Here is a 12,907-nt window from a genome sequence, read left to right on the forward strand (position 1 = left end):
CACTCGTGCGGTATGCAGCGTTGAAATGCATATTCCATTTCCTTCGCGTGCCCTCGCACCTGGTTCAAACGCCGATATGTACCATGCAGTCTTTCACGTGGGTTTTCCCTATCTTCACCTCGACCATGAGCTCTTAGTGTGCACCCATACTTCCATATCCTCCCCCGCCGGTCTGCACATTCTGGCTATACACTCCCAGCGCCGGTCTATCGTCAAAGTACCCCTGCTCAACCTGCTTTTTCCGGTTGTAGTAGACGTACATGATGTAGAACGCGTGGATGTGGCCAGGGAAGTACCCAAGGACCGTGAGGCAGATGTTCTGTAGCATTGTTAGCAGGCGTCCGGGCCCAGGGATCGAGCTGAAGTGACTGACGATGAGGAGATCCGCTCCACAGCCTGCGACGATGTAGACTGCGACGGGAGGCAGGAAGATCGCTATGATCACGAGAAGGATTGCTGAGATCATGGAGTGCGTGTCCGAGAGGTGACTGTGGATGACTATGCGTTTCTGCTGCTTTTCGCTGGTCGTAGCTCGGCCGAACGCTATGGCAGGTGGGCTTGAGGTTTATGGCAGTTCCGAACAGCAATAGACAGTGAAGGTCGAAGTGTTGGTGTTGGTGCGCCGACCGAAGGGCGAATGATGTCAGTCTACCAGCAAACAGGCGCGTATCCTTGGTGATTTATGCGCTTGCAAATTGTGGCGTACGCGTTTGTGGCGCAGCAGTTGTCGTACAATGAGCTGAACCGCCGCTTGGAGCGAAAGGCGCATGATTTACCTGTGCGCGTCGCTCTCACACAGCGTCCATCGCCGCCCGCGTACTGAGCGTCTCATTCCTGTTGCCCAACCTGCTGATCTGCAAGAAAGCATCGCAACCATAGCCTTCCAAGCTATGAACTTCCAGACTACCAGCCCAGTATTCAGCATAGATCTTGCTCATCGGTAGGCCCATGCCTAGCTTCAGATCTGGTGGCCGTCCTGAAAGTGAGGCCAAAGACGCGTCAGGTCGCTTTTCCTGCGGTCTGCTGCTAACATCCACGGCTGAGCATGGCACTTGTACCTCCTGCATCGTCGCCGCAAGACGAGGCACCTTTCCGAGATTCTCAAGCCTGTTGTGCCGTCGAGGTCCTTTGGCAAACGACCACAGATAAGGCAGAACTTCTCGATCGACACCACCACCTTGGTCCGATACGCGGATGATAACATGCTGCGCTGCTTCGCACACCAGGACTTCGATCGGTGGTGGGTCTTTGAGTCCTCTCTGCTCGACCATAGCTTGTATGCTGTTCCTGAGTAGCTCTCCAAGTATGTATTCGAGGTGAGAGGGGATATACGGGAAAGTTGTGTTCATGTGGCCTTGCAACACGATCTCCGGGATAGTCACATGTGGACCATAAGCCTGCTGAGAGAGCTTTCTTGCGGTAGCAGCGCATTTCTCGATTATCTCCTTAGCGTTACACTTGAGGAAGATCTCTCCAACGAACTCATCTTCAGCGCCTCCAGTCTTCTTGGCATCGGGAAAGTGCCACGGCGAGTGGAAGGTCTCTGTCAATGCCAGATGTTGCTCTGCAATGACTCTCCGACTGATGCGAGAACGAAGTAGATGGGTCATGAAGCGATCACATTCTTCGCCTGGGACCGCGTCTTGGATTTCCAGAATGCCCATGGTGAGCCTCGGTATCACAGTCATGTGCTCCTTCAGCGTCTGCTTCAGCACTTCGCAATACTTGTCGTTGTCCTCCAGCGTGCTTACTTCGGGTACTTTCCGGAATCGTTCAAAAGCTTGGTAGTACAGCTCATAGACATGGCTGATGTGCTGATTTGTGACTGCCGAGTATGGAAGCGTCTGCATGTTACGCAATCTGTGCGCGATACGTGTCGGTAGTTCAAGACGGGCATAGTTGGCAGAGGTGATCAGGCGGTCTTCCGTCAGGCTTCGACCGAAGAAAGTGAGCTGCCGTAAACTGACGGGCCTTGCTTCGCGCTGAATCCAGTCGTCCAGAATAGTCGATGGCCTCCAGGGAGGTGGGAAGGTTCTCTGTGACGCATCCGCATGGCCAAGTCCAGCAGCTGCAGTTGCGTATGCCCTTGCTCGTATCGATGATGGCAGGCGACCGAGCGCTCCAACGCTGGCAGGTCCTGCCATCAAAAGATCATTGAAGTTGATTGAAGTTCATTAATGACAGACATGAGAACGTTGAAGAGACCTTGACAAGCTTGGACGCGTGGGCTGAAAATAGTCAAGCTCCACATGTGGCGTCCTCGTGGAACGTGCAGGTGGCCGTCCCGACCTCACTCACCGACATGCCTTGTCAACGTCGGTCTGTAGTCAGACCTCGCCATGTCTCAAGCTTGAAGGCATGATATGACCGTTCAACAGAGCTACATGTACATTTCATCAGGCAAGAATGTAAGTGTGGCGCAGTCGCGACCGAGAGTTTTGCCTCAATGGCGGGGCAAAGAGCGATTGCTTGCCGAGTCCCATGATTAGAACTACATGTATTGACAAACACGTTGTCTCATGCTCACCTTGACGCATGCCTTCCCGTAACAGGTGCGACAGCCCTGTGATGAGGCTGAAGAGCTTCGACATGAGCAAGTGAATGCTGCCGGTTATCACGTGCATGTCTGCTCCTTGTGTGGCCTGCCAGGAAATCTTTCATTGTTCGAACTGTAGCACGACAACCAATCAGAGCCAATCAGTGACGACAGAGCTATGAATTCCGGCGCTGCACACAGTTTGAGGCACCACTCTTCATACATGTACCTCTCTACATGCTTGCGCGTCTGCTCGAACAGTGCGATCTCGACATATCCCGCCGCTCTACGTAATCATCACGCGCCGGCGCATACAAATTGCTGGCACCAGCTGCAGCTGCCAAACCGCGGCAAACAGCAAGCATAGTGTGTACGAAGCAGGAAGCAGCACCTTCCCTGCAGCCTACGCAGGCACGCATAGAAGTCGCAATGGACCAGGTAAGCTGCTCTGACTGCCCACTCTGTTGCTCACAGCACTTCCCACGCTTCCGCTCGCGCCTATACACCCACACACCCACATAAACACCACATACCACGATCCAGCTGACGTAACGGCGCTCCAGCAGCTCGGCAGCGACATGCTGCTCGACTCCGACTACGATGAGAAGCGCCTTACACCCAACGATGACAACGACAACGTCGCCATCATATCGCCCGACGACGCCGACAGCATGGTCGACGACCCCGACCCCAGCGCCGAACCCGCACAACCGCCCGCCGATGACCACGAGGCGATGATGGCCCGCTTCATGCCGGCGTCACCAGATTACGAGACAGAAGCAGAGACAATTCACACATGGGACATCACAAACTGGCGGACCCTTCCTAAGCGGACACATGGTCCCGTGTTCCACTGTGGCAACCACCCGTGGCGCATCCTTTTCTTTCCAGCAGGCAACTCTGCGTCGGAAAGCGTTTCCTTCTACCTTGAGCAAGGATTCGGCGACGAGAAGCCACCCGAAGACTGGTATGCATGTGCTCAGTTCATGCTGGTACTGCACAACCCCAAAGATCCATCAATCTACCTCCACCATGTAGCGAACCATCGGTTTACTGCGGAGGAAGGCGATTGGGGCTTCACCAGATTTGCCGACAAGAACAGGATCTTTGCGGCCAAGTTCGACGACAAGGATCGTCCGCTAATAGAGGATGACGGAGCGCGGATGACGGCCTACGTGCGCGTGCTGAAGGATCCAACAGGTGTTCTGTGGCACAACTTCGTTAACTACGACAGCAAGAAAGAGACCGGCATGGTTGGACTGAGAAATCAGGGAGCTACCTGCTACCTCAACTCGCTTCTGCAGTCGCTATACCTCACTGGTGCCTTCCGCAAAGCAGTATACCAGATACCGACAGAGACGCCAGAAGATAAAGAGGCGTCACAATCTGCTTACGCACTGCAAAGATTGTTCTACCGTTTGCAGGCCGACGCCACCGCCGTCGGTACACAGGAGCTCACACACTCGTTCGGTTGGGAAAGCAGGCAAATCTTTGAGCAGCAAGATGTCCAGGAACTGTCCCGGATCTTGATGGAGAAGCTGGAGACACGGATGAAAGGAACCGAAGCAGAGAACGCTCTCAACAACATGTTCGTTGGCAAGATGAAGACCTATCTCAAGTGCGTTAACGTCGACTACGAATCAAGCAGAATCGAAGAGTTCTGGGACTTGCAATTAAACGTGTCCGGATGCAAGAGCCTAGACGACAGCTTCAAGGACTACATCCAGAAGGAACTGCTGGAAGGCGACAATAAGTACGCCGCCGAAGGCTATGGACTCCAAGATGCCGAGAAGGGAGTCATCTTCGAGAGCTTTCCAAACGTCCTGCATCTACAGCTCAAGCGTTTCGAGTACGACTTCCAGCGGGATGCCATGATGAAAGTCAACGACAGATATGAGTTCCCCGAGGTTTTCGACGCAACGCCATACCTTGACGAGACTGCAGATAAGTCAGAACCTTACGTCTACCATTTACATGGTGTCCTGGTGCACTCAGGCGACCTGAACGCTGGCCACTACTACGCGTTTCTGAAGCCGGACAAGAACGGCGAGTTCTATCGCTTCGACGACGACCGTGTCACTCGAGCAACGAAGCGAGAGGCAATCGACGAGAACTTTGGTGGTGACTATGGTGCTAACGGAACCTACGGACAAAAAGGCCAGAACCCGTACACCCGGCAATGGTCCACCAAACGCTCGAACAATGCCTACATGTTAGTGTATGTCCGCGAGAGCCGACTCGACCAAATACTCCTTCCCGACGCTGAAGTCAAGCCACCTGAGCATCTACCCGCCAAGATTGCAGAGGAACGTGAACAGAACGAGAGACGTCGCAAGGAGAAAGAAGAAGCGCACCTCTACATGAACGTCCATGTAGCAACCGAAACGAATTTCAAGGCATATCAAGGAGTCGATCTCATTCCCTGGGCCAGCGAACAGGCCGATGATCCAGCAGCACCCAAGGTGCACAGATTATTGCGGGACATGACTATCAAAGACTTCACGACTTTCCTCGCGGAGCAACAAGGGCTCGAAAAGAATCTTGTACGGCCATGGATCATGGTCAATAGACAGAACGGTACTGTGCGTCCCGATCATCCGCTCTCCTGGCCGGATATGACCTTGCAGGAAGCGGCGGATAAGTTCAGCACCAGGCAAAGTGGCTTCCGCGTGTTCGTTGAACAAACCACTCGGGACGAAAAGGGCTTGCCTGCGTGGCCGGATGACGAAGAACATGTTCAGCCATCATCACCCGTCCACCTAACCAATGGAAACGGCGCCAAACAACAAAAGCCAATCATTTTGTTCTTGAAGTACTTTGACGTTGATCAGCAGCTTCTTACAGGCGTCGGCCACGTCTATATGAGCCCTCTCGACAAAGCACAAGACTTGGCGACGCCGATTTTGGAGATCATGAAGTGGGAAGCTGGATCAATCCATCTCGAGCTGTTCGAGGAAATCAAGCAGAACTACATCGAGCCTATGAAGCCACGCAATACGTTGATTGCTTCGGAGATACAAGATGGAGACATCATCTGCTTCCAGCGCCACCTTGAAGAGGCCGAAGCGGAAGCTATCAAAGCGAAGAGCCCTGGCGCCAGTTTATCTGCGCCAGCTTACTACGACTTCATGATGAACCGCCTCTTTGTCGAATTCACGCCAAAGACACTGCCAGTGCAGAATCTACAAGTCAAGAACGAAGGTGATGAGAGGTTCAAACTCGCACTATCGAAGAAAGACACCTACGACGCTATTGCCCACAAGGTCGCCGAATATCTGTCAAAAGTCAACGCAACGCCTGTCGACCCCACACATCTGCGCTTTACCACCACCAATATCCAGTCGGGCAAGCCCCGAGCGGTGGTGAAGCGAGTGCAAGGGGCCACAGTTAGTACGATTCTCCTGGGAACCAGCGGGTATGGCGGTTACTCCTACGCACCATCTCAGGCACCTGACCATCTCTTCTACGAAGTACTGGAGATGAGTTTGACGGATCTGGAGCAGCGCAAGAACATTCGTATCACCTGGCTGTCGGAAGGCATCACTAAGGAAGAGCAAGTCGACCTGCTAGTACACAAGCAGTCGCAGTTCGATGCCGTGCTCGATGCACTTCACAAGAAGCTTCAGCTGCCAGACGAAATTATCGATCACATCCGTTTCTACGAAGTGCACAGCAACAAGGTGTACAAGGTTATTCCTCGGACTCACGGTGTGCTTGCGCTCAATGAATTCATGTCGGTGTATGCCGAGCGGATACCCGAAGAGGAGAAAGAGCTCGATCAAGAAAAGGGCGACCGTCTACTCTACTGCTTCCACTTCGAGAAGGAGCCATCGAAATCGCATGGAGTGCCTTTCATATTCCTGCTGAAGGATGGTGAAGTCTTCAAGGAGACCAAGGAGCGCATCTCGAAACGCACTGGTATCAAGGGCAAGAATCTGGAGAAGGTGCGCTTTGCCGTCATCAAGGGAGGCCAGAACTATAGCCGGCCTCAGTGGGTGGAAGATGGTAAGCCTGCCGATTGATGTAATCATTCGACAGAGTACTAACACCTTTGCAGAAGACATCCTATCAGAGAAGCTCAGCCCAGATGATCACCTCGGCCTGGAGCATCCCAACAGGAACCGCAACAACTGGGCGAGATACGAGAGCTTGAACATCAGATAGCATCAGATAGCCCATGCATTGCGATGGCGCTGCGGCTTTAACGTGCATCGATAACGCACGCTGGATTTGACGATTGTACAGATACTCGCATGCGGTTGCGACGGCGAACATGAGTGGACGGCAGAGGCAGGAGTTTTTGTGGGTTGAGCTAGAGTTGTTGTACTACAATTGCGTTTGCGTGGCGTTGAGGTGCAGCACTAGTGATGGACAACAGCCTGCATGTAGCGGGCTGGGAAGATTCATGGCATTAGATAGTGAGAGAAAGGATCATTGAGCGTATCGGCAGTGGGATCGCAAGGCCCCAGTATGCATTGCATGTGAGACGTGACTGCCGTCATTTGCCGAGGCCGAGGACGTGGCGCAGCTTCGAGATCCTGGTTAAGGAGAGCACGAGAGCAACGTGTGAAACCTGCCACCAGCACCAACTTCGAATCTTTCACAACAACTTGCCAATCTCAATATGCACACCTGGATTCGTGTACCCCACGATGTCGACAAATGCCGGGCCTGGGACTGCGGAGAAATTGTTACCTGTTGCCTAATACTCCCAAAGTATATACTCAACCCTACAACTCTGGAGCAAGCCCGTAGCTAGAAGGACAAAGCATTCTCTCGCACTCGAACAATATGCTTGCCAACGCCTCGTTCATGCCTTCTGGACAAGGAGGCCTAGTTTCACTCTTGTTTGGACTGGTCTTGCCAATAGTGATCATATTGACTTTCTGGTACGGCACCAACTCTGACCGCGATGACATTCCGCCTTTACTCACGCAGCTGCTGCCGGCTGGACATGCGGCGTGCAAGAGTTCGACGACTTTTGAGTGCTCGAGCTGCTTGACCCCGGTGATGGCATATGTCAATCAGACGGAAAGTGATCTCTGGACATATGAGTATGCTCGGGATGCGGGTAACGAAGGGTTATCTGATACTCAGTGCGCCTCGGCCTTTCCGGGGTTGTTTGAGGATGTTGATCAAGGTGTTGCATACTGGAAGAAGAACGAGATGGTCCCCGCTGTGACATTGAACGCTATCCAGCTGGAGAATGGCATGACCAGAGCTTTGATCTACGAGGGGCATTTGTATATCGTTGCAACAAAATAGCTAGCCGAGGACCATCGAAGGAAGATCGTCGCAGTCTTGAGCGCTATGCATCGCGCTCTGGCAGCTGCGCACGACAAGGCGTCGATACCAGATATCGAATTTGTCTTCTCCGTTGAAGACAAAGCTTCAGATGTGACAGGGGGCCACATGCAGCCGCTCTGGGTCGTTGCTCGCAAAGCTGATGAGCAATCCTTCTTCCTCGTCCCGGATTTTGGACTCTGGGCATGGGATAATATCATCACAGGCGAGAATAACGAGATCGGACCCTACGATGAAATCGTTGAGAAGGCTTTGGCGATCGAGAAGAATACGCCCTTCACGAGTAAGATACCACAACTCGTATGGCGCGGCAAACTCAGCTTCGCGCCCAAGCTGCGGCGAGGTCTTCTGGACGCTAGTCGTGACAGGGAATGGAGCGATGTCAAGGAGCTGAACTGGGACGTCCGGGAGAACTACTTGACACTGGAGGATCACTACAAGTACCAATTCATCGCGCACGTGGAAGGGCGATCTTACTCTGCGTCGCTGAAGTATCGACAAGCCTGCAATTCTGTGGTCGTAGCGCACAAGCTGTCGTACATCCAGCACCATCACTACCTCCTGGTATCAAGCGGGCCACAACAGAACTACGTCGAAGTGGAGCGAGATTTCTCGGATCTGGATGTGAAGATGCGGGATTTACTGGACCATCCTGAGAAAGCGGAAATGATTGCGCATAACAGTGTGAGGACTTTCCGTGAAAGGGACTTGACCGATGCGGCGGAGGCTTGTTATTGGCGAGCGCTGTGGAGAGGGTATGGAACGGTCTCTGAGCCGGCGAGGTTGTGGCATGAAGCGGTGACGGGACAGAGGGTCAAGCGCGGGATGAGGTATGAGACGTTTATACTGCTGTCGAGTGAGAGATGCTGGACTTTAAGGCTGGGTGATCACTTACTAAGGAAGACTGAGAGAAGATCACGAGTAGCATGACCCCGTTAATGACTACCCACAAGGACGAGCTACGAAATACCAGCACCAAGTCCTGGTTGGACTGGGATCGCTTTCTGGAATCACGGAGACCGTGAGCGGACTTCCGCAATGATGCTTGAGCGTCACAGCCGGCGTTAGTACCAAGAAGGGCATGAGGCATACGAGGGAATGCTTGCGCAATGAAGCGGTCTTCGCACGGGATCGTCATGGAGACGCAGTCGGCGGATGATGAAGAGGGAAGCTGCGGTCGAGATACTAGGAAAACAGCCACAGACCGGTGAGAAGCACAATACTACAGGAACATCGAGAACACGATCTCGAGAAGAAATTGACTAAAGTATCGACGAGGATAGATATGTCCTCACGCATCGTATCTCTGCAGAGCACTTGCCTCAGTTTCTCAGACACGCTGCGAGAATTGATTGTGGGGCGGCACTGTCCAATTAGACGGCGGTTGACTTAATTCGCGTAGGGAGTCTAAGGTCAAACGGGCCGTCTTTTGGTAAGCTTAATTAAGACTTGACCGCGATAATAACATCGCGACTTTACGTATCGACGACCCGACCTCGTACGATATCGATATATCATAATAATAATAAATTTATAATGCCTATCTAGCTCCTAAATAGTCTACGAGGCTAGGGGCTATTAAGGAAGAGAGAGGGGAAAACCGTCGTACGGAGTAAAACCCTCTTCGGGGATTAGTAAGTTCTCTCTATTACTTATCGGTCGATCCGTTATACTAGAAGCGGAAAGCTCTTAAGCGGTTAGCCGCCCCGGAGTACTAATCTACCTAGTACTAAGAGAAAGTGTTAGTAGCTAACCGACTCGCCTACCGTTAGCCGGTCGCCCGTTAGGCGGAGCTTAAGTCGCTAAACCGCTAACTTATTAGTCGCTCTAGGCTAGTCCTCCCTTAATAGCTACTATCGCGGTCGGGGTCGCCGCGTACTATAGTCTACTCTCTCGCGGGATTGTTAGTACTGTCGTCGGCGCCCTACTAAATTAGTAGGCCGGATACCCTCGTAGGCTTCCTAGAGTTCTTCCTCCTAGGCTACCTCTCCCGCCCTTACTACTATCTTATTCGCTATTTAGAACTATTAGAGTAGGCTAGTCTATATTACTATCCTCGCCGCCGCTCGTATCCCGTTTACTATATTTATTATATACTAGAAGTTCGTTACCCCGGTTTCGAGGCGTATTACCTACCGGGCTTCTACGAGGCGTAGGTAGAATAGTACGACATATTTTAGCGTTTAGACGCGTCCGTACTTATATAGATTACTATCGATACCTAGTATCTTACGGCGGTATAGGTAGTCCTTAAAGCCGATATATTCTAAGCGGAGTAGTATCGCGACTATAGCCTACGGGCGGGTAAGAGCTCGGAAGAGTATTACTTAATTTCGGCTAATAGGTCCTATCTTCGCTACTACCTCGTCCTCCCTTCGATACGTTCGTCGTCGTAGTAGTTACCCGTTTAGGTACCTTTCGCCTTCTTCCTAGCGCTCGTTCTATATCCTCTATATATATATCCGCGGACCGCGTCTACCGTAGCTTTCCGATTTCTACGTCCCTATCCCGCTCCTATTACGGGTATACTACTTACTAGGGCCTATGCCTAGAACTTTATTCTAGGAGTCTATTACGCTTCGGGCCGCCGCTATAGCTATAGCTATAGTCGTACCCTCTATCTATACGCTACCGGTCGAAGGCGTATCGCAATCGCCTAGTATACCGCGTAGATATCGCTCTCTACCTTACTATTCGCCGTCTATAGCGTATAGCTTATAGCGAGCTGTCGGAGGTAGAGGTCTAGTAGCGCGATCTACGTATCCGCCTCTAGGACCTACGTTAGTATAGTACGGTATACCTCTATTACTTTACGGAGGTATTCGGTCTATACGTTTAAGATCTATTTTAGCTAGCTAGTCGCGTAGGAGAGATACTAGACTAGCGCCCTAAAGGTAATTACTAGCCGGACGATAGAGCTATATAGCTAGCGTGCCTTTATAAAGGCTATACCCTACGTAGAGGCCGCGAGACGTATAACTAAGGCCTTGTTCTAGTCCCTACGCTACCGGAGTTACTTTAGGTAGGCGTACTACCGGAGCTACGTATCTACTTAGAATCCTAGGACTCGGATAGATAGCTACGGAGTGATCTAGCTTCCGCCGGTTCCGGCCTTAATAGTAGCCTAGAGGTTATACTTCTTTAGGGTCCTTATAAGGTAGATTATCTAGTACTTTTCGGGTATAAAGACCGCCCCGTACCGCTCCGCCTAGTCATTATATATCTCGAGCGCCGCTTCGAGTTAGTAATAGTTAGTTTCGGTTATATTACGAGACTATAGTACGAGAGTATAAGGGTATAGTATTAACGAAGTTAATAGCTAAAGAGAGAAGAGAGTCTAAGAACGAGGCCTATACTTAAAGGCCGAGGTATCGGGCGTCGGCATCGGGCCGAGCTTAGTCAACCGGGTCACGTGACCCGGGGTCACGTGATGAGATTCGAATCCTTCACTTACGGAGCGGCCGTAATACTACCCCCCCTCTAAAATACCTTCGTCTCAAAGCGTATATCCTTAAATCTCTCTTAGCGTAAATATAAAAGCTTTATTATCCTATATATCGTTCGTTTCGTCTATTAGCTCTAATAACTTACTAGAAGAAGGCACTAAAATCTATAAGGGCGCGCGTACTATAGGGTCTAAATAAGAGAGTTATTATTCTATAAAGCTACGAAAGAGGAGCGCGAGGCGCGGCGAAGTTATAAAGTAAAGCTAAGCCGCGCTAACCCGATACGGAAGGTCCGCGCTTTATCCGGGCCGACGTAGCTATAGTAAGGGGTCGCGGGCTACCTATAACAGTACCCCCCCTCTTAAAACGCGTCTTAGTCCTCTAAGCGTTATCTATCTTATACGGCTACTTACCCGTACTACTCTATAACCGTATAAAAGTCTAATTATCCTCTAATGCCTTATTATCGTCTAGTAATATATCTATATCTAGTCTATCTATAACTAGCCTATCCGCGACCGGCTCCCTTCGAGAAATGCTTAGGGAGACCTAATTAGATAGAGCTACGAAGCCTATAGGCGTAGACAACTCCGGCCGGCTATAGTAAAAGTCTATAATAGCGGCGGCCGCGTGTTTAAACATGTTCTTAGCCGGTTACTAGGTCTTACTATCCTCCTTATTCTAATATCTAAGCTATTTTACCTTATACTAAGTGTCTACTTTACGCTTCTACCCCTTCTTTACTTTGCCTACTCGCTTACGGGTATATATATCTAAGATCTTCTCTACCTTATATATATATAGGTATTACGACTATATTAGCGACTATATTGGCTTTGGTAGTATCGGCCTCGATAGTTATTAGCGGGAGTAGTACTAGATACTAGCCTTCGAGTAGTAGGAAGTCGGGATGATCGGCTCGCTAAAGTAACGAGGTATAAAAGTAGTTGTCGAGTCCTACTATAGCGTCCGACAATCTTAGTTTATATAAGAGCTTAGCTAGTATAACTTCTATAATCTAGTACGGGCTAGCGTATCTTCTATCGAGCTTCTTAGATAGTTAAGTCGTACGAATATTCTTAGTGCTTAGGTATACCTAGCCGCCTACTTTATAGTCTAGCGGGATGCTTTAGTAGCGGTTTACTACTTTAGCTTAGAGAGCTTATAATATCCTTATATTTTCGTAGAGGTACTTATAAAGGTCGTAAATCCGGCGTACGAAGGCTTTAGCCGATCGCGTATCTAGTCGCTAGAGAGTAGTCAGTCCTCCCTCTTTTCTAGCGCTTAGGTCTACGCGCTCTATAAACTTACGGTTATAGCCTAAAGTAGCGTAGAATAGCGATATACTAGTAGTTTTGGAAAGGTAGTTATTAATTACGAACTAAGCTAGACAAAGCTATTCTACCTAGTCATCTTATACCTCGTTAGTAAATATACGGAGATACTATTCTATTGCTTAGTTAGTACGTTCCGACTGTCTATTAGTTTCTAGGTAGTATAAAGAACTTAGCTTACGACTTGTACGAAGCATCTTATAAAGTTTCTTCTAGAAGGTAGCAACCTATTACTTACCGCGGTCTGAAGTAATAGTGTTAGGGAATCCGCGTCGGGAGAACATATA

At 50.5% G+C, this 12,907-nt stretch overlaps 4 protein-coding genes across 4 annotated transcripts; 2 read left to right on the forward strand and 2 right to left on the reverse strand.

Moving 5' to 3' along the window:
- Positions 1-133: 133 nt before the first annotated feature.
- Positions 134-466, reverse strand: CLAFUR5_06800 (Plasma membrane proteolipid 3; the record flags this gene model as incomplete). The annotated part of the gene is made up of 2 exons (XM_047905948.1): positions 134-319; positions 374-466. 2 exons carry the CDS (start codon positions 464-466, stop codon positions 134-136), a joined length of 279 nt encoding a protein of 92 aa, XP_047763314.1.
- Positions 467-791: 325 nt separating this feature from the next.
- CLAFUR5_06801 ([Pyruvate dehydrogenase (acetyl-transferring)] kinase 2, mitochondrial) lies at positions 792-2,144 on the reverse strand (the record flags this gene model as incomplete). The annotated part of the gene is made up of 1 exon (XM_047905949.1): positions 792-2,144. The coding sequence occupies one exon, from the start codon at positions 2,142-2,144 to the stop codon at positions 792-794; it is 1,353 nt and encodes a 450-aa protein (XP_047763315.1).
- Positions 2,145-2,965: 821 nt separating this feature from the next.
- Positions 2,966-6,700, forward strand: CLAFUR5_06802 (Ubiquitin carboxyl-terminal hydrolase 21; the record flags this gene model as incomplete). The annotated part of the gene is made up of 3 exons (XM_047905950.1): positions 2,966-2,974; positions 3,100-6,541; positions 6,594-6,700. The coding sequence occupies 3 exons, from the start codon at positions 2,966-2,968 to the stop codon at positions 6,698-6,700; spliced, it is 3,558 nt and encodes a 1,185-aa protein (XP_047763316.1).
- Positions 6,701-7,327: 627 nt separating this feature from the next.
- CLAFUR5_06803 (uncharacterized protein) lies at positions 7,328-8,770 on the forward strand (the record flags this gene model as incomplete). The annotated part of the gene is made up of 2 exons (XM_047905951.1): positions 7,328-7,786; positions 7,826-8,770. The coding sequence occupies 2 exons, from the start codon at positions 7,328-7,330 to the stop codon at positions 8,768-8,770; spliced, it is 1,404 nt and encodes a 467-aa protein (XP_047763317.1).
- Between the last annotated feature and the right edge of the window lie 4,137 nt (positions 8,771-12,907).

Source organism: Fulvia fulva, chromosome 6 (assembly GCF_020509005.1).
Source record: "Fulvia fulva chromosome 6, complete sequence".
In the NCBI taxonomy this organism is placed as follows: domain Eukaryota; kingdom Fungi; phylum Ascomycota; class Dothideomycetes; order Mycosphaerellales; family Mycosphaerellaceae; genus Fulvia; species Fulvia fulva.